Here is a 26,899-nt window from a genome sequence, read left to right on the forward strand (position 1 = left end):
GTTAAAAGCAGCAACGGGGAGTCCAAACAGTCGTGCATTTGGACACATGCTTTGGGCTCGGTTTCGCATTGAGGCTAATCAGCCAGAGTGGTTCTGTCGCATCTTAACTTAGCAGGCATGGAGTTCTGCCCTTGAACGGTTACCTTTGTGGGAGTCTGGGTAACAGATGGAAGCCATTCCTGGCGCTGGTAGAGGCTCTGGGTGCTGCACCGTTACTGCGGCTCAGAACAGTGGTGCGCTCACAGCCTCAGGAACGAAACCCAGCCCACGGGAGGCCTGTGGGGCCTGGAGAACAGTCGTGAGATGCAGGAACACCTCACGAACCCGTGCAGAACCCAGAGAGCACGGAGGGCCTCGGGAGCCGTGGAAACAGGGAAGGGAGCTGATAATCTCACAGCTCTAATGGACCACCTCGGTTCTCCTTTTCCTTCCAAGATCCAGGTCTTGTCTTGATAGAGAAAAATTTTCCTTCTGAATGTATTAGGAGGGTCTTTTTTTCTCTCTCTCATCGTATCACTTTGGGGAAGCATGCTGTCATGAGCTCTGTCAGGATCTTTATCTTTGGGTCTGGTCTTCCGGTGCCCATACAGTTGACCTTGAACACAGTGGGGGTTGGGGACACAGACCCTCCCCCCCCCCCCGTACACACAGTTGAAATTCCACGTATAACTTTGACTCCCCAGAAACTTAACTACTAATGGCCTACTGCTGACCAGAAGTGTTAGTGATAATATAAACAGCTGATAAACACATATTTTATGTGTATCATATACGGTATTCTTACAATAAAGTAAGTTAGAGAAGAGAATGTTATTAAGAAAATCACAAGGAAGAGACGATGTTTACAGTACTGTACTGTGTTTATCCGAAAAAAAAAAAAAAATCTGCACGTAAGTGAACCTGTGTAGTTCTAATGCGTGTTATTCCAGGGTCAACTATAGTTGTTATAGTTATACACTAAGAGATTTAGACCAGGGTTCCACTCTTAGTATTGACTGACCACTTATCCCAATTCCTCTCTATCCCTAAGGCTGTTTCTTTGCTTCAAACTTTTTAAAAATGTTTATTTATTTATTTTTGAGAGGTGGAGGGGGGAGGCAGAGAGAGAGGGAGACAGAAAATCCCAAACAGGCTCTCCACAGTGTCAGAGCAAAGCCCAAAGACGCGGGGCTCAAACCCACAAACTGTGAGATCGTGACCAGGAGTCGGATGCTTAGCCGATGAGCCACCCAGGTGCCCCTCTTCGCTTCAAACTTAATGGGGTGCTTCAGGCAGCCTGTCTGTAACAAAATGAATGGGATAAACAACCCCCTTCTAACTCTACATTTCTTTAATCAGACAACTTACTTCCTCTTCCATCATAACTTGTGCAAACTTCCATTTTTCCTGTGGCATTTCATCAGGCTTTCGAAATTGGAGTTTTCCGGTGGTTATCTGTTCTTGGAGACATGAATATTGAATATTGCTGTGAAAGGCGATCTTAGTAACGGTCTGTCTCTGTCACCATCATTTACCCACACCGGTGGTCAGGAGACATTGCCACGCATCCTGGTCTATGGCTCAGCTCCAAACAACTGCTTGCATCCAAATTAAAAGTTTAGAAGATAATTATATTCCCTTTGCTATTTCTAATGTTTATTTTAACATTAGCATATAAACCTATTTCTATTGTTTTGGGTTGGTTTCTGCAGGTGCTTTATTCTTCCGAATGATACAATCCATTGTGAGAGAGAACTGTATCAATCAGCCAGAGCCTGGAAGGACCACAAGGCATACATTGATAAAGAGGTTAGCCACGGCTATGTGATTGGAAGGTGTATTCCAAATGTGAGCTCGGCTCGCCAGCCCGGCTGTGACCGGTGGGGCTCACTGAGTGTCCACTTCATCTTTTTTTTATAATTACAATTATGTGAAAAATAGAATAGCAGGGTATTTATCTTTCCCCAGTGATAGAGTGATGGTCCTGCCTGAAAACAAAATAGAGTGTAAAAATCATAGCGGGGACTGGCCCAACGCAGACTGAAATCTCTGCGAGGAAATGATTCAGTTGTTAAGTTGAGACATCTGTTAATGTTTACCTACAGCACATCAGTAGGAATATCGAGGTAGGCGTATTCCGTGCCCAGTGGGTTTCCAAGTTAATTATCATCTCAGATGAATAGCTAGGATGATGGAACACAGAAAGTAAAAGAGAGGTAGGCAGCATAGAAAATCCTTGCCTTAAAAGGTAACTGTTCAAGTATATGTCTTCCAGATTGAAGCTTTGCAAGATAAAATTAAGAATTTGAGAGAAGTGAGGGGGCACCTAAAGAGGAGAAAACCCGAGGAATGTGCCTGTAGTAAACAGAGGTGAGTGTGTAACCATCCCACGGTCTTTTTTCTAAACTCTTGTTTCCGCAAGCCACAGTGATAAGCAGCAGGCTTGTTTCTCTCTTATGCCAACAGAAGGCATAACAAACCGAATTTGTTACCATGTACTGTAATGACCTAACCTGTTCGGGTCAAATGAGATCCGTCATAAACCTCAGCCCAAGGTTAAAAGGTCCCTTTGAGCTAAATAGTAACAACAAAGTAACAGCTTTCCTTCTATTCTGCCTTCTGTTTCTAAAATGAACTGTCTGATTGAATGTGGAACTGAGACTCACTTTTCAATCTTCTTGCCCGTAGCTATTATAATAAAGAGAAAGGTGTGAAAAAGCAAGAGAAGGTGAAGAGTCATCTCCACCCATTTAAGTAAGTGACTCTCTGTTTTCCACATTTGCTGGGAGCGAAGGACTGTCCACTGGGCACTTCTGAAACACAGCAGGGACCCCCTTGTTCCAAGTGGTGCTGCTTCATAAAAGCAGATTCAGCCAAGAGGGCACCCAGTCCCAGAAGCTGGAAACAAAGCCCACACCTTGCCGAGAGAGCATGGCAATGTTTTTGGAATCCTTTGAGGAGGAGCTATGAGGAGTTTGTTCTAATTCTCTATGTGTTGTCTGCCAATGTTGGGAAAGTAACTGGATTTTACTCCGTGCGCTGTTTTCTGTGGACAGTGACTGGGAAATGGGGACCGTCTTGCTTAGGTTGGTGTATTCCGTAGGGTAGTCTGCAATTGTGCTGAGTTCTGAAAGTTGGAAGAAATACACGTATTTTTAAAAGAATAATATAATTGGCATATGAAGGGGATTTAGGATATTAGAAGTTGAGCCTTTTATGGAAAATAACAAAATACTAACCAAAGGAAATTCTTTCCAAGGCATCTAATCCAACTATCCATTGACGTTATGGCTGATAAATACTGAGTCCCCAGGAAGTGAAGCCATTTGTCCACAGGGTGTGGCAGGATCCACGCATCACATTGACTACTTCCACCAGTGTTTACATGTACATGAGGAAGAAAATGTTGATCCTTTAAGGCTCAATCAAATTCTTTTTATTTTTTTTTTTACAATGTTTTTTAATGTTTATTTTTGAGAGGTGGGGGAGGGGCAGAGAGAAGGGCGACAAAGGATCCGAACGAAGCCAGCTCCGTGCTGACGGCCGAGAGCCCGATGCTGGGCTCAAACTCACGAGGTCAGGACATGAGCTGAAGACAGATGCCCAACTGACTGAGCCACCCAGGCGCCCCAAGGCTCCGTAACATTCTAAGCGAGCTGTCACTTAATGAGTATGCCTTCGTTCTTGCCGATTAGAGTTTGAGGCCCTCTGTGAAAAATAAAAGTCATCTTATTATTGTGTGTCTGCCTATTTGTGTGAGATACAGAGCGAAGATAGTAGTTTCCGTTGGGAAAGTGCTCTCCGATCATTAACAGATCCCTTCTGTTGGGATAGGGAAGCTGCTCAGGAGGTAGACAGCAAACTGCAGCTTTTCAAGGAGAACCGTAGGAGGAAGAAGGAGAGGAAAGAGAAGAAACGGCAGAGGAAGGGGGAGGAATGCAGCCTCCCGGGCCTCACCTGCTTCACGCACGACAACAACCACTGGCAGACGGCCCCGTTCTGGAACCGTAAGTTTTGAGTGGTTTGGTTTTTGAGGGTTTTTTAGAAATCTTTCTCCCAGTTTTATGGAGTAGCGCTGTATAAGTTTTAAGGTGTATGGCAGACAGACCTGATGTCTATGCACAGTGGAACCTTGGATTGCGAGTAACTTGCTCTGCGCGTGTTCTGCAAGGCGGGCAAACATTTCTAATAAATTTTAATTGGACAAACGAGCGATGTCTTGCAGTACGAGCGGTCCATGACGCCGAACGTCACACGATCACAGCTGAGCCAACGGCTCTTGAAATTCGCTTTGATACACAAGTGCTTTGGATTACAAGCATGTTTCCAGAACGAATTATGCTCGAAAACCAAGGTTTTGCCGACTGTGAAATGATGATTGCATTAACACCCGTCACCTCGTGTCAATTGCTCCTTCTAAATGCCACTAACTGCTGCCACGCAGAGACAGTGACTCACACTACAGTCCTGAAGACCAAGGCTTCAGCAGCATAAAACCAGGGACCTAGAATAACTCAAGTGGGGAGCATCCTCTTATTTTCTAGAATGATTTTTGCCAAGCATTATTTTTTTCTTTAGAGATTTGTTTTCACATTTTACTTGAAAATGCCAAGCTCGCCCTGGGTCTTTCTCCTGTTGGTGTTATTTCACATAGTGCCCACCTCCTGGCATAGTGCCTACCCAGCAAGACTGCTCTATGACTGAATAACTAAATAAATGGGCAAACGATTTTGCCTCCTATGTATTTTGTTGCTGCTGTATTTCATGTAATGCTCTAACTATAATAAAAGGAAGTGAAACCCCCTTAAAGGCAGGAGCCATAGCCTACTAATTCTCAGCCCCCTTAACTACCTAGTGTCATGTTTGTGGGGAAGAATAGAGACTCCACAAAATATTTAGTTTTATACGGAATTGCTGATGACATGGAATAATAACAATTGTGTGCTTTTAAAATTATACTTCACATTTGTTTTGGTGGTCTATGCACAGTGTTCACTGAGGCCATCTAGAAATAATGCCCTAAATTCTTGTGGCACATCATCTGATTGAAGGCTTACCGACCCAGGGAGTAGCTAAAACCCCAGATCTCCTCTTTGAAAAGATCACAGTAGGACCAGCTGGGTCAGTGTTTCTCAAAGTGGGATTTGGAGACTGCAGGAACCCAAGACCCATTCTTTGGGAGTTTCGGGCCTACCTATGAGGATTTTTGTTTTGTCTTTCCATTTTGATGCTTTTTGATTTCAGCGTTCAAGTTTGCATTTTCATTTCCAGCCACGCTAAAGCCAAGTGAACTCTTAAACTCATAGCATTCTGACTTTCAATGGTGTTCCCTAAACCGGGACATGAGGATCTCTGAGGGTCATTCAGGTTGTGGGGGTCTGTTCTCCGCCAAGCTCTGGGCTGGGCCCCTAGAAACACAGCAGCCTGAAAAATCATCTCCTGTGGGCAGAAAGGAATAGATGGAGAAATGCGGATGTTTAGGTCAGTGATGTGACGTACCAGCGTATGACCCTATACTGGTAGACGCATGTCATCATACGTTGGTCAAAGCCCATAGGACGTACGACACCAAGAGCAAACCCTAATGTAGGCTGTGGACTTTGGGTGATGACGTCGTGTTCATGTAGGTTCATTAGTTGTCTCCGTGTTGAGAGATATTGATAGTGGGGAAGGTTCTGCATCTGTGGAGATGGGGGTATTCTCTAGAAATTCTCTGTGCCTTCCGCTCAGTTTTGCTGTGAACCATTTTATGCTCTAAAAATAGTCTATCAAAATAAAATTAGAAAAAAAATCATTTCTCATTCGTTGTCTAAAACATTTCTTTTAGCTTAAGGGGACAGATTTAGTGTGTTTAATACTGGATAGGTGGGCAAGTGACATATAGTGGTTAAGGGTATACCCTCCAGCCAGACCCTTAACGCTGCTACTTGTCAGCTGTGTGACCTCAAATAAATTACTTACCCTCTCTGAGCCTCATTTTTCCCATCTGTAAAATGGAAATAACAATAATCTTTGTCTCATAAGATTTTTTTAAGGATTAAATGAGTTAATACATGCAAAGTACATAGTAGACAATGAATGCGCATAAGTGTGCCTATTCCAACTGCTTTAAAAGTATTTGCTAGACAGCATATTTCTAAAGTTCAATTATTGTTGCAGGAAAGGTCAGAAATTTAGAAACTTTCTTTCTATAGAAGAAGACTGGATGGTTTGTTTTGTTTCCAAAGTGTCTGAGACACTTTCCACCAGAAAACCAGTGAACCTCTGCATGATGCCAAAGCTGTTCAAGGTCATAGCCTGTCTCATGTGAAAGTGTCATCTACAATGATCACAAATTACATCATCCCTCAATCCACTGAGCTGGGCTCAAGTCGTCTGCAAACCCCTTCCCCCTGCAGAACTCCCTCTTTCCATGCACCATTTGTGACGTGTGGCCAGATGAGGACACTCAAGGGCACCAGTCCATGTCTTTATTTTAGAACCATTTTATCCTTTAAAAAAAATAAATAAAAGATAAAAATAACCAGAAATGTAAATTCTGATAATTCCCTTCCCGTTCTCCACCCACCCTATTCCAGAGACCACTGCCCAACAGGGGTGGGGGGCAAACCAACGTGCCTAAAACTTCACCCTGGCCTTCAGCCTGTATTCACTATCATAGATTGCCATCGTTTTCCCTGTTTTCCACCTTTTCCTGCTTTCCACCTCTTAGAGAGGGGGAAAATACAATTTTTTTAACACCTAAACACATAGTACTTCCAAGAAAGAAAATGTGCCCCTAAGTTATAAAGATGAGGAAATGCTAGAATGGCTAGCCTGCCTACGTTTTCGTTTTTTTCATTCTTTGCCTTTCGTTTTTCTTTTTTACCAACAGTGGGATCTTTCTGTGCCTGCACGAGCTCTAACAATAATACCTACTGGTGTTTACGTACAGTTAATGAGACGCATAATTTTCTTTTCTGTGAGTTCGCCACTGGCTTTTTGGAGTATTTTGATATGAATACAGATCCTTATCAGGTAAGTCAGTATGTTTTCATTTTATGAAGGTTGTTGGAAACAAAACAGCCAGAACATGAGCTTAAATATGTTGTCCTGGCCTCTTCACCCACAGCTCACAAACACCGTGCACACAGTGGAACGGGGCATTTTGAACCAGCTACATGTACAACTCATGGAGCTCAGAAGCTGCCAAGGGTATAAGCAGTGCAATCCAAGACCTAAGGGCCTTGAAGTCGGTAAGGGGGAAAAAAAGGTGGTGGTTGTTGTTGTTTTTTTTCCTGTATTTCCTGGGAAATTCTTTGTGTTGTCAAGTTTTCTGCCTTTGAAACGATGCTATGCATAGAAACCCAGAGATTGGGACACTTCCAGGCAGTTCCAAACATAATCTGTTCTCTAAGTTTATCTCTGGGAGCATTAATGAAAAATTTAACACGCCAAAAGATTTGGTGAGTGTTTTATTCCAATTTGTCCCACACGTCTGTTCTACTAGTAAACCTTCCTGATAGAGGCATCCACTGGCAAGCGGGATGAAGGCATTGGGGATTTATTTGTTATTGCTGTCAACAGGCATGATCTATACTCTTAGGCAAACCAGGATATCCTCATTTTTTAACTGAATTTGGATGGGAACACACAATGTCCTGTTTCTGCTTAGCACAGTTGGGAGCTGCCCTAATTGGATCCCTGCCCATGACACAGTGAATTCGATTTCTTGTACCAGTATTTCCCCTCTGAAACTAGAGATACTTGGGTAATTCACTGTCTTGGGATCCAGCAGTGTTAGAGGGTCCATATGGAATCAACTAGATGCTCCCTCCCAGATCTGCAGCATTAAGCTAATTTCGCCTGTGGTTCGTGAGGCTGCCATTTTTTTCAGTGTCTGTCCCAGCTCTTTCCTAATTGATGAGAATACTCAGTTTGTCGTAATTCCTGTAGAAACATAAATTCCAGCAGTCCAATGAAGGGAGGAGAAGGAGCTGGCACTGGCGAGGTCATTGGCATCAGCACGGCAGCCAACCCCAAAAGAGCGAAGAGCTGAACTCTGTGGTGGCGGGGAGTGGTTTGCAGGAGACCTTTGTATGCAGCTGAGTTTGCTTTGTGTCCCTAATAGCCGGTGTCTCTGGGCACCTGGCAGAGCCAATATCACCAGCCCTAAAAGTAGGCCTCTCCCCTGGGTCATGTGACTTGAAGGGGGGGGAGGGGGTCCTACCTCCAAAGAATCAATGTCTACCTCTTGTCATTTCCACCCCTGCAGGGTCCTGAGGCTTTCAAGCTGCAAAGACCCCAAAAGAAATTATAAACACTGTGAGAGAGGTCACCTCACAGCCATCGGCCAACACTTCTCAGTTAACACCTTAATCAAATCATTTGGCCGCCTGTAAAGTCCAGTCCTGACTGAGCTGCAGAATAGGTCTTTGGTCGCTGACCCCACCCAGCTCCAATCTTTTCAGATATCCTGCTTATCTGTTTGAGCTTTTCCTCAAATCTTACCCCTCCACACACCAAAAACAAAATAAACAAACAAACGAAAAATCTCAATAAGGCCTAGAAATTGAACCAATTATTGCTTTTTCAAATTTTATACCCGGACAGTTCTCCCCCAAAAGACCTGGCTCTCTTACTGGTGGTGAGCTAACTCTGTTCAGGGAAGTCTGATAGTCTCTTGATGGAATGACACACAAGGGAGAGCCAGTGAAGCCAGTAGTCCCCTCCACCTTCTAGACAATTCCTACAGGAGATGATTGTTGCCCCCCCCCCTTTTTTCCCAACTGTTTTGTCTAAAAATAACCAAAATTTTACTGAGACTGACTGGAAGTACTTTTCATACTGCTTTTAAATGGGTTCTCTCCTCCTTTGCCACCAAAGAAACCCCTATACATTTTATCTCAAACCTTTTAATTTATAGCTTTCACTGCTCATTTTGAACCTGTCTACTAGAAAAGCTCTGTGGGACTTCAGCACTGTCTGTATTTAACACAATATGTTTCTTTCTAGGATTTAGATGTTGTGCATGGAAAACGACATAGTGAATGGTTTTATGAGTTCTAAAGCTAACATAAATTACTCTTGTATTTTCCTATGTCAGGAAATAAAGATGGAGGAAGCTATGACCTACACAGGTATTCACATTTTTTTTATTCTCCCCCACAGCTTCTTTCCCAATAATTGCATGATCCAGCCATTTCAACTAATTTCTGTTCCTCACCATGCTGCACAGAGCAAAGTGTGGGTGCGTGCATGTGCTAACAGCATTCTCCACCATATTGTGTCGTTGGTTACAGATCTGTCATTTTGCTTTTAATCAGCTGACTGTCACAGCGGGATGTCTCTCAGAGCATTTACTCCCATGCGTGTTTGCTCATTAGATGATGCTTTTAAGCATGGATTGCTGTGAAAGGGGGGGAAAAAAATAGAATGACCCTTGGGAGCCCTGGGGAGAGTTTGGGAGAATTCTTTTCCCTTGTGGTGCTCACACATTGATTTGGTGGAGAGGCTTCATGGAAACCGGTTTAGAGATTTTTTACAAAGTATAATGAATGTCAAAGACCCGAGACCCAAAAAGGAGTAATGGGAAATTTAAGAGCATTCAAAAGCCGAAGTTGGAGGAAATAGAAGGAGCTTCCTTGTTAAGACTCCTTAATTAGAGTGGGTGGTGAAAGGCAGCAGTGATACGATTCCAAAGGCTCTGCAGGGTGGTGGTGAGTGAGGAGAAGGTGCTGGGTTGGGGACAGGGTACCTGGAGTCAAGCCCTACAGAGAGGTCTCAGCACAGCACAGAGACAATACCGCCTGACACACCCAAACTTCATAAACAGGCCTCAGCCCAGCCACCTTGTTCTCTCCAACCCCCACCCATCCCTCTTACCTCATGTTCAGTGAGGGGGTCCGACATGCCTGGTGGCCATGTCACAGGATCACCTGGCATCATCAGCCCTTGATATTTTTCCACTCTAAGCGTAGACCTTAGGTGGATTTGTCAGAAACGTGCGGTGTGGGCAGGAGGGGACTGTCCTGACCACCTCCACTGTGGGGAAACAGAGTCACGAGGAGTCAGCACCATAGTTGAGGAATCCATCAGAGGAACATGGGCTTCCTTGGTGCCGTGCCAGGGAACCCTGTTTGCCCCACTGCCTCTCTCCAGCCTCCTGAGCTGTACTCTCAGATTCTTCCTTTTCCGGGGCACCTCACTGATCTGACCAGAAGCTAAACAACAGGAAAGGTGGCGGGGAAGATGTAAACAAATAATAAAACAAAGAAAGCTGGACTTCTGAGGATGTTTAATAACCATGTATGTATCTCTTCTTTTTCTCTTCTCTCCTGTCTTCTTCCCTTTCCTTGCTCTGCCCTCCCCCCCCCCCACCCTGACCCCACATCACCCCCAGCACACGTAGGACAGAGCAGAAGAACCCACCCTTAAGCTGGTCTCACCAGGGCTATGGGCTGACGAGGTAATATCCCACACACCAGCATTGTTTTGCCTGCTTCCCAGGGGCCACATTAAAACATTTCCAGAGTGTGACATTTTTAATGGACCTAACACTAGATATTGACTTTACGGTTATTTTATGAGGCACTCAATTTTACAGCTGAGGGATTGTCAGTTGAGCTTTCTTTTACTTCTTGTCATGAACGAGGTAAAGGGTATTAATAGGCTATTTAAGTCACCGGCCTGGTCAGAGCTGAGTCAGAGAGCTATTCTCCATCAAGTCATACCCGGCCAACTTTGAGATGAAGAATGTTTAACTGCACTCTGGTCCTGATTAAACGGCAAGCATCTGGGACTCTTCCCTCTCCCTTCTCTGCCACCCACCACTAAATCCGCCATTTGTGAGGCCATTTGTCAGAGCCTTGGTAACTCGTTGTTGACGGGGTCGCCGTCAACCCCGGGACTGTGGCCGTTGGAAGCTAACATGTGCAAGGTGACAGAGTTACCCGTTGCCTCTTCCTCCCTAAAGTCCTTCCCAAAGGACAGATAGGCGGACACTGTTAACACGCAACGACTGGCACTTCCAGATCCTACCATTTCATGATGCGGGGGGCAAGCTGTCTTTTGGCCGACACCCACATTGCAGGCAAGAAATCCTGAAACAGGGCTACTGAGGGGCATTTGCCTGTCCCACTCGGGGACTCACTGGATACCCAAATGCAGTGTTTGACGTGGCCTCCCCTGCTCACTGCGCCCCGTTGGACTGAAGGGAACAGGTGTCGAAAAAGCCACCGTAGGTGTGGACTCACCGAAATGACTGTCTCAGATGGTGCTTACCGGGACACAGCCCTCCAGCGATGGCCCTCTTACCAGGTTTCAGAAGCCCCGATTCTCCAAGAAGATTCGGATTTTTTTTTTTTTTTTTAGAAAACTAATTAAATGCATTTTCATATGAAATTTCATTATAAAAGACTTCGAGAAAAGTGATAGTAGCCAAACCTGAGGGATGTGAAATTTGAAAATTCAGCAGTCTTTCAGAAACGTTTCTCTCACACGAGATTGACTCAGGGCTTTTTGACTGCCTTCAATTCTGAGGATGTGGAAAAATTAATCTTTACATGTATTTGTTAAAGGGCCTTCCAAAGGCAAGTCTGTTCCCCGTTCAACTTCATATTTGTTCTATTTACTTAGTGCCGTGGCATGCGCATGAGGCGGGGACAGGCTGCAACGCTTTGCTTACTCATACTGGTCATTTTCCAGTTAAGACAAGCACAGAGCAGGGGCACCGCTCAGAAACCAGCCGCCATGACTCAGGAAGGAATTCTTGGCTTGAGTTGAAAGCCATCATTTCTGTGTTGCAAAATAGAATAGGATCAACAGGTTGAGGGGGTGTTTATTTTTCCCACTGCTTGTGAAAGCTGATGCTGCTGGCCTTTGATGGCCCAGAACTGCTCCTGGCAGCTGGGCTATGTGTCCATGGCAGGCAGCGTGGGGCCGGCCGTCGGTTCTGGGCAGCCTCGTGCTGGCAGGGCTGCTTCCTGACCCGTGTTCCACGCCCAGTAGACCGGCAGGCCACGCTGTGCTCCGTCCTTGGCACCCATGCTTCTGCCCACGTTGCATTTACACTTTTTGACTCATCTGCCCTGTAGCCACAGCTCGCTGCTGGCAGATGGGTGTGGGCGACCTGGCTGCGTGTTAGGGGCTGATTAGTGCTGACGGGGCCGGTGTGCCTTGGGTTCAAATCCTGCCTCACTAGCAAGAAGTTGAGAATAGAGCCTGGCAAGCATCAAGCCCCAGCAATGATGGGTGCTATCAGTGAGGCGGGCGTGGATGCAAAACATTAACAGGAAGGAGACAGTGTTTGAAAGGGGATAGTGATATTATGATTCCAAAGGGTGTTACTCGACTTCATGAGACACAAAAAGAGATGCTCATCAGCACCACCCCCAGCTTCCTCATCACTCACTGCCAACCCAGAGCTCAGTCTTTTTTCTGAACTGCCTGAACGTACTGAAGGACAAAACCCAAACTTCACTTCCCGGCTCCGTGTTACTTTAAGGAAGCTTCAGCAGGTTCCGTTCTCTCTGTCACATCTCAGGACTCCATTTTATTTACTCATTTTCTCTCCATATTTTTTCCAGTTCTGCTGAGAAATAATCGACATAGATCACTGTGCACCCTATTTTATTTTTACGCTGAGCTTGCTTAGCTCTGTTGGACTTCTCTGTTTAAGGTGCTTGACCAAGAGTTGGGTTCAGGTCAGGGTTTGGGGTTAAAGGGATGGGAAGTGAGGCTGGCCTCCTAAGGTGATGGGGGCCTTAGGGTCAGAGTTGTTAGGACACGGATCAGAGGCGGGGTCACCATATGCAGTGGACAGCTTGCACCCTGCCCAGAAGTGTGCCCTGGGGAGGTCGGGCAGCCACTGACATCCAGCCAGAACTCTGCTAGACAAGCCGTGCCAACTGGCGGGATAAGTTTTTCATCACACAACAGTGGCCACTTGGTCAGGATCAGGGGCAGGGGCAAGTCAAAATTAATCTAAGCTCCCGGAGGATGTCCAAAATTTTGTCTTTTCCAGGGGTGATTCTACACCTGGTGCCTTTCTTCTCCATAAAAAAAGGAACAAAAGTGTTGCAGGACTCTAAGCCCCTACCCTCCAAACTGAGGAATATAATTTACCTTTAATTGGTTTCAAAATAGGAAAGGTAAGAGGGGGAAAAGTTAATCCTCTTTCGTCCATTAAGTAAATAAATAAAGAAGGAAAGAATCCACATGACCACCTGTATGCAAGCCACTGCCTTGGAGGAGAACACGGTCAAGTATTATCATTACTGTTCAGAAAACAAAGTGTCCCGACAGGGGAAGAGATGATTCTGTAAGAGCCGTGTGGGGCCCCTAACCCAACCCCGAGGAATCCAGGGAAGCTTCCCAAGGAGGTGGTATTTCACGCTGCATGCTGAAGGCAATGCTGGCACCATCTAGAATGGGATATTGAGGAAAGAAAACCGGTCCAACTAGAAGGGACAGTTTGTGCGAAGGCAAGATCCATTCGGGGGACTGTGATCAATTCAATGGTAGTACAAGGGAATGGGAGGCGAGCAGAAGAGGTAAACAGAGCCAATTTCACAAAGAGTGCTATATGTCAGGTGACCACAGAATTTATCTTCCAAACAAGGATGCTTCCACCAGAGAGGGCATACTAAAAATAATTAAAATGGTCTATATTTAACATATGTATTTGCTGACCAATGATATGGTCAGTGGATTTATAAAATAATTGCATTTAAAAACTATTTTCTAAACTAAAATTTCAAAAATTCTGGACAAATGCTAAACTGAACAGGATGCCAGTACAACAGATATAAACTGGGACCCTCGGCCAATCTAAACAATCTGATCACCCTGGTTACCTACTACCTCAGAGGATTGGGTTTTTGGGTTTTTTTGTGTTTTTTTTTTTTAATTTTTTTTTAACGTTTATTTATTTTTGAGACAGAGAGAGACAGAGCATGAACAGGGGAGGGGCAGAGAGAGAAGGAGACACAGAATCGGAAGCAGGCTCCAGGCTCTGAGCCATCAGCCCAGAGCCCGACGCGGGGCTCGAACTCACGGACCGCGAGATTGTGACCTGAGCCGAAGTCGGACGCTCAACCTACTGAGCCACCCAGGCGCCCCTCGTTTTTTTTTTTTAAGAGAAAGAGAGAGAGTGTGTGTGTGCATATGCAAGCAAGAGGGGCAGAGGGAGAGAGAGAATCCCAAGCAGGCTCCACACTCAGCACAGAGTCCACCACGGGGGTCATGACCTGAGTCACTTAACTGAGCCACCCAGGAGCCCCTTGCCCCTCCCCCCCTGCTTTTTTTTTTTTTTTTTTTTTTGTTATAGGATTGGGTCTTTATCCTGAATGCAGTAAGGAGATATTCAAGAGTGTTAAACTGTGAGAAATAATATGGGAGGATCTGGGTCGATCAGATTAGGTAACATACATAGTTGTGAAGAGTCTTGTGGGCCTGCTTGCCCACAAGCTCTGGCTCAGTGGCCTCCCATTTGGGGGACAGTGTCTAACAGTATCACGTGACTTACTGTGCCCCTGCTCTCTTCTAAGTACTTTGCATATATTAAATCACTTACCCCTCACAATAGCTCTGTGAGGTCAGCACTGTTATCCCCATTTTATAGATTAAAAAATTGGATCTCAGAGAAACTCAGTAACTTTCCCAGGATTGTACACCTGATAAATGATGGAGTAGGTCATCAACCCAAGGAGTCCGATTCTAGCCTGTGCTTTCAATCTCCATACTGTGCTGACTCTTTCAACAATTTAAACTTCTTTTTTTTTAACGTTTATTTATTTTTGAGACAGAGAGAGACAGAGCATGAACGGGGGAGGGTCAGAGAGAGGGAGACACAGAATCTGAAACAGGCTCCAGGCTCTGAGCTGTCAGCACAGAGCCCGACGAGGGGCTCGAACTCACGGACCGTGAGATCATGACCTGAGCCGAAGTCGGCTGCTTAACTGACTGAGCCACCCAGGCGCCCCAACAATTTAAACTTTTAACTGCACTTTCTCATCTGTAAAAATTTGCTAATAATATGCATATACAGAACAATATGTAAGGATTACATAGGCTGCAATCTGAAAAGTGCTTAGCACAAGTAAGCCCTGAATATATATTATTCTATGAACAGTGTTTTATAACAGAGTTGAATAGTGAGAGATATATCAAAGAACCCTAGAGTTTTGAAGGACATTTACCTTCACGTTAATGAGTAATAAAGTTAGCAGGTTTTTTACTAATCAAGGGCTAAGAAAGAGGGAAAATTATGTGCTTTTGTCCCAATAAGCAGGTATGTGCTTTTAATCAGCCATTGACTATACAAAGTCATTTGTCTATAGATAAATGACATAACTGACATTTATTGATAGTTCTATACTGTCTTCTTAGTTGAAGGTTTGTAGTCTTTTATTTGTAAAATAAATAGGTGTTCTTGCAAGTCATCAGTAAAACTAGTGCACTAGAAATCTTCCGTGCATAGCAAATAAAAAGGTATTTATGATTGGCTTTTAGTTACTTTGCAGGACCCTGAATTCATCAGAGGCTCTGAAATTTCAAAACCGAAAGCAAATTTTCAGGCAGCATGAAAGTCCTCCACAATACACACTGATTTGGCCCCAAATATTGGAAACTCTGTGCCTTCAGAAAAACATTCAAAGACAACACAGAAAAACAGGGAAGGGCTTCAGAGAAAAGAATGGCTACATTAGGGCAGATACCCTGTTCAGGCTCTCTCAATTTTGTAAATCAAATCAATGCCCTCAGAACTGAAACCTGGGAAGAGAATAGCCATATCAATGAACACATCCTTCCGGTTAGCAACGATCGGTAAAACTACAAAGCTTGTGAATTTCCAGTGGACCTCTTACAGTTTGCTGTTGGGCACAGGTACCGACATTCATCTACAGGCGTGATGTAGGCCTTCCCAACGTGCTTAGGATGAGAAGAGGAGGGTCACGAAAGGCTTTGCAGAGAGAATGATGTTCAAATTTAATTTTGAAGGCTGAGAGCTGACTCAGATGATGAGGCAGGGAAGCACATTCTAGGAAGAAATGCCAGTGCGGAAGAGAGAGAGAGCCTGGTGCTTTCAGGAAACTGCACTGTTTTGGCGAGGCTGTGGCAGAGATGATGTGGGGACAGCAGGCCGAAGGAGTGGGAGGCATCAGGCCCTCTCTGTAGAAACTATCCTTTCTGCTTCTCAGGACACTCCAGCAGCCTTTGTTGATTGTAACACCACTGCTCCAGGAAGAGTTCCAATGCCACGCATGTGTGATCTCTCCCACCCGCTCGTAGAGTGTGACATAATTACGTGGTCATGTTCTTAAAAGCAAATAAGTTGCCGTCTGGTAAGAAATGTGGCTCAGCTTGCAACCTGCATGTGGTTTTGAATTGCTGTTAGTGGTTTTGCCATCTTTGTATTTCCCAGATTGGATGAGAATCGCCTGGAACTTGAAATCATCTGCATTTATTTTGAAAATTCACTTGTCAGAACAAACCTATTCATCCGTTTCCTCCCTGAGTAAAGAACTTCAGAATGGCCCCCCGAAAGGAGCTCCTTTTGTGATAGGAGGACTGGTAGAAACCAGGACAGAAATGTGGAAAGCTTAGTTCTAAGGTCTAACAAGGTGTTCACTTTATATTTTGATACAATGTTACATTTACAGAAAACTTGCAAGAATAGTTCCAAGAAATTTTATCTCATTTGCCTTATTGTTTTCTCTTGCTCTCCGGCTCTTTCTCTGCATATACACACACGCTTCTTTTTTTCCTGAATCGTGCGTAATTTGCAGACATCATATACCTTTATCTGTAAGAGTTTTTGTACGTATTTCCCAAGAACAAAAACATTCCTACATAACTATTGTAAATTTATAATCAGGCAATTTAACACTGATACAATACTATTATGTAATCCACAGTCCATATTCAAATATTGCCAATTGTCCCAGTACTGTCGTGTTTATGGGTTGGGGAGGATTTTGTTTTACTGGTCTGGGATCCAATCCAGAAACACACATTGTAGTAAACTGTCATGTCTCTTAAGTCTCTTTCCATCTGGGATAGTTCCTCAACCCTTCATTGCATTCATGACATTCTGAAGTGTACAGGCGAGTCGTTTTGTAAAATGTCCCTCAGCTGGGGTTTTTCTGATGTTTCCGCATGATTGGACTAAAATTGTGCATTCCTGACAGGAATACCACAGAAGGGGAAGTGTGCACTCAGGATATCTTACTGGAAGCTACGTGACATCTGTTTGGTGGTCTCACTTTTGATTACTCGGTGGAGGTGTTGTTTGCTAGGTTAATCCACTATGAGCCTACTATTTTTCCTTTTTTAATTAATAATTCATCCACTACCTTTTGAGGAATCCATAATTCTTGTCTGAATCATTATGATGGCTGCAAAAGGATGATTTTTTCCAATTCTGTTTTTCTTGCTACATTTAAGTGGTACTCTACCATAGACAAGAGATTTCCCTTTTTCTTGTACATACGTACATATGTACGTAGGTATGTATGTATGTATTTATAGCAATAAGGATTCATAGATCCTCATTTTATCCCATGAATATCTTTTTGCTACCATTATTTATTTTGATGACCAGAATGTCCCAGTTTGGGCCAATGATGTTCCGTCAGGTGTGTCCCCATCACCTTTTGAGCACTTCACTGCTTCCTGGCCTAACACTATGTTCCAGGCTCACCTTGTATTTCACTCCTCGACCTCTGGAATCTGCCATTTCTCCGAAGGACCCCAGTTCCTTTTAAGTGGGCAGCAGTGGCATCTGAACTAGGCTTGAGGTGCACAAAATTGATATGGAGGCATCTTTGTATGTAGACCCTCTGGGTGGACAGGGCTAAAATACACGTGCAGGTATATTGACAGCCACTCCTGTTTCTACAGATATGGAGATACGTGGGGACATAGCTATCTAGATACATTTAACATTGTATGTTTGTACTGATACCTCTAATTCTAGCTTAACAGCATGAGGTTCATTCTAGTCTTCCTAGTTTCTAAATAACTTCCTTTTGTTTAACATGCTTACAATTATTTGTTTGTTTGTTTGTTTATTTAATTATACTTTGTTAATAGTAGACTCTTTATTTTATTTTATTTTTCAGGAGTAGAACCCAGTGATTCGTCACTTACATACAACGCACAGTGCTCATCCCAAAAAGTGTCCTCCTTAATGCCCATCACCCATTTAGCCCATCCCCCCCACCACCCCCCCCCCCCAGCAGCCCTCAGTTTGTTCTCTGTATTTAAGAGTCTCATATGGTTTGCCTCCCTCTCTGTTTTTATCTTAGTTTTCCCTCCCTTCCCCCATGTTCATCTGTTTTGTTTCTTAAATTCCACATATGGGTGAAATCATATATTTGTTTTTCTCTGACTGACTTCTTTTGTTTAACATAATACATCCTAGTTCCATCCACATTGTTGCCAATGGCAAGGTATCATTCTTTTTGATTGCCAAGTAATATTCCATATAAATGATAACATCCTTTTCCAGCAGTGAGAAGCCTAGTTTCCATTATCCTCAATGGATTAACTCACCTGTTAAATGCTACAGCACACGGAAAGCAATTTCAGAATTGCTAAATCATACTGCTGTAAACACAAACCTGCTAACCTGAGTTCAATATATTTTTTCAGTTCTTTCTGTCTTTAGAATGAGGGAAAATGGGTGGCTCAGTCAGTTAAGCGTCCAACTTTGGCTCAAGTCATGATCTCACAGTTCGTGGGTTCAAGCCCCACATCAGGCTCTGTGCTGACAGCTCGGAGCCCGGAGCCTGCTTCAGATTCTGTGTCTCCCTCTCTCTCTGCCCCTCCCCCATTCATACTCTGTCTCTCTCTCTCCCAAAAATAAATAAACATTGAAAAAAATTTTTAAAAAGAGAGAGAAAATAGCACTGTTTGAAGTGACTCAGAATAGTTCTGTTTTCCCTTCTTCTTTATTTTAGTTATGTTACCCATTTGAAATACGGCAAGGTTTGTTTATTTCCATTTGCATTCCATTTTCGGTTCTATTTTTTCTCGTCATTGGTAGTTTAATTTTGTTTTTCAGTATGTAATACTTCAGCGTTGTTCCAAAAGTCAAAACTGCCAAAAGCATGTGCAGAGAAATGTTAGTCCTTCCCACAGTCTCTTCCCACCCGTGCGCTGTATGTAGATAACCAATCTCATCAGTTTGTTTTACCTTCCTCCGTTTCTGGTTGCAGTAGTAAGCAGACGGTGATATTTTATTTCTCTTACTTTTTTACACCAAAGGTAGTGTACTATATATATTGTATTGCACTTAGTTTCTTTTTCACCTAAAATATTATTTTCACTTTAAAATATATCCTCTCCATCGGTTCATAGAAATTTTCCTACTCTCTTTTCACTTCTTCTTAGTAATTTGCTGTGTGTATGTACCATAATGTATTCAGCCACTCTTTTAAGTATGAGCATTTCAGTTCTCATATTTTGCAATTACAAATAGTGAGACAGTAAAGAGCCTTGTGCAAATATATTTCATATCGTTGAGGATAGCTTCAGAGTAAATTCCTAGTTGCGGGATTACTGGGTCAAAGGTAAATGCCTATATGGATATATTAAATACTGCCCAATTTCCCTCCATATGGTTTGTACCATTTTGCATTCTCATCATCAGTGTACGAGGGTCTGCTTTCAACAGTTGTCAAGCTTTAAAATTATTTTTCCAACTGAATGAGAAAGAAAGGGTATCTCAGTATGGTTTGAATTTGTATTGCTCTTAATATGAGTAAAGTTGAACATGTTTTTGAAAGTTTAAAGGCCATTTTACTTGCTTTTGTAGATTATCTGCTTGTGTCCTATGCCAGTTTTCTATCTGGTTTTTGAAAGAATTATCAGGAAGAGTTTGCATCTTTCTGATGATGAGTCTTCTATCTAGGTACAAAAGCTGTCTTTCCACCTGGTTCAGTAAACTTCTAGGTCTTTCAGGAGCTTTTTATATTATCTCCTTATAGGTTTTGCACATTTCTTGTCAAGTGTATTCAGAAGTATTTTATCTTCTTTGTTACTGTTATGAATTGGGTTTTCCTCTCTCATCAAAACCTCTTTGTGATTATCATGTGTGTATATGAGGGCTATTGGTTTCTGTGTATTAATTTTGTATCCTGCTACTTTAAAAAATATTTTTATTTTTGAGTTAATCTTGTCATTGATTTTCTTGGGTTTTCCAGGTGTACCTGTCAGATATTTGCAAATAGAGATCGCTTTGCTTCCTTTCCTATTGGTTGTCTCTAATTGATTCCTCTTGTTGAATTGAATGAATGAATACTTCTAGTACAATGTTACCTTGTTTCTGATCTTAGTGAAAATGCTTTTAAGACTTCCTTTTGGGATGCCTCGCTGGCTCAGTCATTTAGCATCCGACTCTTGATTTTGGCTCAGGTCATGATCTCACATTTCGTGAGATTGAACCCCATGTCGTCGGGCTCTGCACTCACAGCACAGAGCCTGCTTGGGATCCTTTCTCTCCATCTGTCTCTGCCCCTCCTTCTCTCTCTCTCACTCTCTCTCTCTCTCAAAAACAAACTTTAAAAAAATATTTTTAAAAAAATTCCCTATTGAGAGGACAGATTTTAGGACTAAGTTAATACATTTTTGTCATGTTAAGGAAATAGCCATTGACTTTTTTCTTTTTTCTTTTTTAGTGTTTTTATTGCTAATGAATGTTGAATTTGTCAAAAGCCTTTTCAGCATCAATGGAGATGCTCAAATAATTTTCTCTGTAGATCTTCCAGTAGGATATACTATATTAATGGATGGGCTATGAATGAACCAACCTTTCATTCCTAGAGTAAATTCTACTAGGTTATCATGTGTTATATTCTTAATATAATATTGATTTCTATGCTTTGAAACAATTCATACAGCATTCAGATTCTCTTTTCCTTGAAGGCTTGATAAAATTCTCCTGTGAAACAACATGGACCTGGTGCATCTTTGAGGATAGTTTCTTAATAATCTTTCTTTCCCTTCTTTGGAAATTGCTTTATCTAAGCTTTCTATTTATATTGGGTCAATTTCAATAAACTGCATTTTCCTGGGCAATTACCTGTTTCATCTGGGTTTTCTAATTTATTTGCTTTAAGGTCTGCAAAGTAGTCTCTCTCATGCTTTGAGTTTTGTATACTTCAATGATTATTTCTCCCTTGTGATTTTTTTATTTTGTGTATTTGAATTTTCTCCCCTTTGTCTCAACTAGTTAAACTAGTGATCGTCTGCTTTGACGCTTCTTTAAAGAACCAGGATTTTGATTTATTAATGAGATATGTCATTCTTCTGTTCTCTACCTCATTAGTTTTTGCTTTCACCTTTATTATTTCCTTCCTGGTGCTTTCTTTTGATTTATATTGTTCTTTCTCCAGCTTTCTGAGTTTTGAGTTTGATTTATTTTTTCATGATAAAAGTGTTTAAGGCTATGAATGCTTAAAATGACACATAAGTATCATACTTGATGCATCATAAGTTCTAATACATAGTGTTTTCATGATCGTTTTTTTTAAGTTTATTTATTTTGAAAGAGAGAGGAAGTGAGCACAAGCAGGGGAGGGGCAGAGAGATTGGGAGAGAGAGACAGACACAGAGAGAGAGAAAATCTCAGGCAGAGCCAGACACAGGGCTCAAACTCACAAACCATGAGATCCTGATCTGAACTGAAATCCAGAGTCAGACACTTAACAGACTGAGCCACCAGGCACCCCGTTATCATTTTATTTTATTTTATTTTATTTTATTTTATTTTATTTTACTTTATATTTTATTTTACTTTATTTTATTTTTAATATAATTTATTGTCAAGTTAGCTAACATACAGTGTATATAGTGTGCTGTTGGTTTTGGGGGTAGATTCCCGTGGTTCATCGCTTACGTTCAACACCCAGTGCGCATCCCAACTAGTGCCCTCCTCAATGCCCATCACCCGTTTTCCCCTCTCCCCCGCCCCCCATTATCATTTTTTAAATTCTGCACTTTTAGCTTTGTATTTTCCTTTTCACCCAGATGATGTTTGTCAGCTTCCAGATGAAAGAGCTCTCTTGTTTTAATTTTATTAATTTCTAGTTTCATTGTATTATATCAAAGTGTTGTTTGTAATATTTCTATTTTACGCAACTTCCTGATGCATTTTTCCGTGACCTAACACATAATCAAATAATGTGAATTTCTGTGTGTGTTCGACAAGGTATAACCTCTATCCTCGGAGTATACTGTTGGATACATTTGCATGAGAATTACCTGATTGATTATATATTTAGGTCTTCCAGATTCTTATTTATTTTTTGTCCATTTGGCCTCTCTTAGATTGAGTATCACTTATTATTATGTCTTTGTGTATTTCACTTTGCATCTTCTACGGGTAGTTTCTTCTAAATTTATAAAGGTGTTGCCCTTTATCCCCCCTCTTTGAAACTTTGTACGGTTTGTATTTTTGTCCTCTTGGTTGTCTTTGATCTTAAATGTTAGTAACGCCCCTAGTTCCTGCTTCTTACTTCATCTTTTATTATCAGTGGTCAGTTTTTAGTGTTGTTCTTTGGCTTCCAACTATTAGCTCTACCCTCAATGAGCTTCTTCTCTTTCAGTTTTTCTATCTTTCCTCCCGTGTTGAGTCACATTATTTTTACTTTGTCATAGAAAACGTATTTATTATCTTTTGACCCTTCTACCTTTATTGTATCCTAAATCTGATAAATATATTAAATGCTCACCATCAACCCTTTTGCTGAAATTTCTCCGGTGATTTCTTGGTTGGATGTGAAGACTACTTACTCAAGATGAGCTGATATGTACAGTATTACCTGTGTTCTTACAATTTATTTCTGGAACTTTTTCTGTAGCCTTGATAATTGAAGAAGAGCTTGAATGGTTGTGAGATCCTTGATTCGTACTTGAATTTCTGACTTGAGATGGCTTTTCACATCCTGGGGTACTTGATGGAAAACACGCCATTTACTTGGCAGCATTGTGTTGTGGTTTTTTCCACTTTATGGTCACTTTGGGCAGGGCGTTGGGCATTTTCATAAGATAATAGGTTTTGTTATTCTTAGTTTCTATTTTATGATAATTTTGTATAGATTTAGGCCGTTTTTATCAATCTCCTGGATTTCAAGTATTTATAAGATTTCTAGTTTAAGAGGCTCCTTTCTAGCATGTGTAACCAAATATACGTTCTTTTTACTTTTTTACTTTATTATTATTTGGGAGTGGGAGTTGGGGAGGTTGTGTGTCTTCCAGTTTTTTCCTTCTCTTTTTTCTTACAGGATCTGAAATCCACCACCACCACCACCACCCCCCACCCGCCTCTTTCGCTGCCTTTTTTCTTTTATCACCCAGTTTCCAAAGGATGTTCCTTCTTGCCCTTTGTCCTTGACTCCCTGCCGCCAGGGCTCTCAGACTGCAGCCTCGATTCGCGCCCACTTCTGAGTCTCTTCCTCGTTGTCTCCACCGCAGCTTTACCGGGACTTTTACAGTCTTTCCTACTTCAGGTTGACACTCTTTCCGGCGATGGTTTCAACTCAGCTCTTGGCTGCAACCTCATTTCCTTCTTCTCTCATCGCTACTGTTTTCCCAGGGCTCGTGCCCAAAGTGCGGCGTATAGCTCTGTTGACATTCGGTATTAACTTTTTTTTTGCTTACAGGTGGTTCGAAGATTACGTCATTTTTGATCTTTTAGTGATACGGAGAGTGTGGGTTTTGTGCAGTTTTTCTTATTGTCCCTGGTGATCCGTATTGCTTTGTGGCCAGTTCATCGCATTAATCCAGGCTGCCTCTTTCTAAATGGTACTCGGACACAACAAGAGAAAAGATGCTATTTTCCACAGGACTGTAGTCACCTTGGTGATGTAAAAAGATCTGAGAGAGGAAAAACTGGGGGCATTCTTTGTATACTATGAAAACCACCCAAAGATCATTTTATCTAGATATAGATATTTTAGGGGGAAAAAAACTAATCAAAAACAGATTCAAATATTGGATTCCAAGAGTTTAATTGCTTCCATGTTTGTTTTTATACTGAGTGCCAGGGAGCATACAAATATCGTCCTAAGCATCACCTAGTCCATGAAAACACTTTCAAACTCATCATTCACCCAGCAACCCTGTAGGTAGTAAAGGTTCTATCACACAACTATTCCCACATCTGACAGATGAGGGAGCAAGACTCAGAGAGCCTTGCTCACATGATGTCCCGGGTGCAGAGTTGACTTGAGTAGAGCCGGGAGTGAAATGTAAGCCTCCTGACTGATGGGGCCGTGCATTTCCGGCACTAACCACGCCTCGTCATGGAAGTTTGCATGTGTTTGAGCCTCTTTCTAATTTTTTGGTATTTTCAATCGCTTCTGTAACCTAAGGCCACTCCTTGATAACGAATTACCAGGAGAAGATACTTTTTAGCACTGTATTTCAAATTGACTTGCCTTGGTAAAAAACAATGTAAGTTGCTTGTCCAGTAAGTGGGAAATCCTTTCTCCACTAACGATCCACCTTTGTCTCTCTTTTCACAGAGGACAGTTATGGGATGGATGGGAAGGCTAACCAGCCCAGCCTCGCTGCAGACATCAACTGGCAAGGCCTGGAAGATTTATACAGTGTGAATGAAAGCATCTATGAGTACAGACAAAACTATAGACTTAGTCTGGTTGACTGGACTAATTACTTGAAGGATGTAGATAGAGTATTTGCACTGCTGAACAGCCACCATGAGCAAAATAAAACAAATAAGACTAAAACTGCTCAAAGCGATGGGTTCCCAGGTGGATCTGCTGAGCTCTCCGTGCCAGTAGAGATGGCCTCCGCGGAGTCAGATGATGACCCGAGTCGGATGGTTGGGGAAGCACCTCACGTGACCTTGCCAGCTGACCTTCGAACCCTGCATTTGAACCAACCAACATTCAGTCCAGAGACGAAACTTGAATGGAATAACGACATTCCAGAAGTTAGTCGTTTGAATTCTGAACACTGGAGAAATCATAAAACTGAAAAATGGATGGAGCACGAAGAGCTAAATCATCCCGAAACTGATTTCAGTGGCAACGGCATCCCAGAGCTGGTGCTCAAGCCCAGGCCTAGGCTGCAGCCCATTAGCAGGCAGCAGAAAGGACTTCCCCGGGTTGGTGGCCCAGGAGGTGTTTTTGAAGATCAGCTGTATCTTCCTGTGCATTCTGATGTTGATTCTGTTCATCGGACGATCAATACGTCTGCCCTGGAGCAGCCTATTAACTCCAGCAGCGTGAAAAGGATATTGAACAAGGTGAAGAATCACGAGACAGGCAGCTTACAGAGTCTAGAAGGCAGTGCCTCCTTTCCACTCTCCTCGGATTAGATGAAATTGTTACCTGACCCTAAACACAGTATTTTTTTAACTTTTTATTAGTAAACTAATAAAGGCAATCATGACAGCCAACATTCTGAGCTATCCTAGATACACATGTGCGAAGTTAGCATAGAAGTTAGCACACAGGCGAGCAGCAGGCACACAGGGATGCGGTGTTGTAACTCCCTATTTGTCAAGAGTAGAAATAAAGGTTGATTTGTGTTTATTTGAGGGAGATTAAAGCAGTATTATCTTTTGAAAGCCATAGGGACATGCCTATACGAATGTTATCCAATCAAGATGGCTAGAATTGTATCTCTCTGAGTTTCTAAAACGTGACATCCTCCGTGAATCTTTCAACCTGCTTCCCACTGCCTGCATCATGTGGTTTTGATTCCTTTTTAACCACTGGAATTTTTCGGTGCCATCATGTTCAATGATTTTGCACTTTGAGATGAGATTGCCATGTCTATTTGGTTAGTCTTTTTTTTCTTCCCAGAGGCTTTTCCTAGTCTCACTGCTTGCTCTCAGTGTGACCGTGGAGAGCCGACCCCAAGAATGACACACGGTATGGGATCACATATTGTCTAGCGTAAGCTCTTGCCAGAAAATATTGCATGCTTTTTCCTTGACTTGCTAAAATTGATTAGCAGAAAGGCATGGCTAACGATGTTGGCAGTGAAAATAAATAAATCAACAAAACAAAGATCACTTGCTCTCTCTGTGCCTAGCCTCAAAGTGTTCATCATATGCTTAAGATTGCTAAATTTTTGTTATTTTATTAGCAGGATAAAAGGACTGAAGACTTTTTTTGTCATCTTGGTTTTCTTGACCTGGCTAATAAGCTAAAGTGTTGAGAAAATATACTTAGTTTTGAATTTATATAAGGAATCTTTTTCAATAAAACACACTCATGAATGTTTCATATTTTAAACACACCATAGGTGTTGTATGATTATTTTTAAGGCCTTCACCAAGTATGGATTTTTTTAAAGGCGTAATTCAAGACTGCTTTTGAAATTCTGTATTCCTGAAAATATTCTTGTTATGTATTAGATTTTTAAATATCAGCAAAAGGATTACCTCATCGAGAGTTATCAGTACCCTAGCCAACTTCCCAAACAGGTTTATTTTTTAGCTTAACAGTGATTTTCTTTTTATTTTTAGACCATTCAAATGCATAGGTAAATTATGTTTTCTTCAAGTGTTTAAGGTAAACTCTTTTAAAGAAAATTTAATATGTTATAGTTGAATCTTTGATAACTTTAAGTCTTTATCATAGACTCTGTACATATGTTAAAATTAACTAGCTCTTTATCAGATGTGTGTGTCACCAGCTGAATGACAGAAGAAACATATTTATGGTCATGAATGATGTGCTTTGTAAAAAGATTTCAAGTTATTAGGAAGCATACTGTGTTTTTTAATCTTGTGTAATATTCTGTGATACTTTTATAGAACAATTCTGGCTTCGGGAAAGTCTAGAAGCAATATTTCTTCAAATAAAAGGTGTTTAAACTTTACCTGTTTCAGAAAAATGAGCTTTCCAACTTTTTGTGGTATACGCACTCTGTGCAAGTAAAATTGAGTCCTGATCTC

At 42.1% G+C, this 26,899-nt stretch overlaps 1 protein-coding gene across 6 annotated transcripts in view; it reads left to right on the forward strand.

Annotated features, from left to right (window-relative positions):
• SULF1 (sulfatase 1) overlaps positions 1-26,813 on the forward strand; it is a 177,906-nt gene extending 151,093 nt beyond the window's left edge. For 3 of the 6 annotated variants that reach the window (XM_042923558.1, XM_042923557.1, XM_042923559.1), the window contains 7 exons: positions 1,692-1,788; positions 2,255-2,349; positions 2,668-2,733; positions 3,814-3,986; positions 6,854-6,996; positions 7,091-7,214; positions 24,492-26,813. In XM_042923558.1, coding sequence (XP_042779492.1) covers positions 1,692-1,788; positions 2,255-2,349; positions 2,668-2,733; positions 3,814-3,986; positions 6,854-6,996; positions 7,091-7,214; positions 24,492-25,309 — 1,516 coding nt within the window. In that variant the 3' untranslated portion in view covers positions 25,310-26,813. Of the gene's footprint in view, positions 1-1,691; positions 1,789-2,254; positions 2,350-2,667; positions 2,734-3,813; positions 3,987-6,853; positions 6,997-7,090; positions 7,215-8,973; positions 9,042-9,064; positions 9,099-10,360; positions 10,427-24,491 lie in introns of those variants that run through there. The other 3 variants (XM_042923560.1, XM_042923561.1, XM_042923562.1) reach the window with 3 other exon arrangements.
• Positions 26,814-26,899: the final 86 nt, after the last annotated feature.

The sequence above is a fragment of the Panthera leo genome, chromosome F2, assembly GCF_018350215.1.
Source record: "Panthera leo isolate Ple1 chromosome F2, P.leo_Ple1_pat1.1, whole genome shotgun sequence".
Taxonomy (NCBI): domain Eukaryota; kingdom Metazoa; phylum Chordata; class Mammalia; order Carnivora; family Felidae; genus Panthera; species Panthera leo.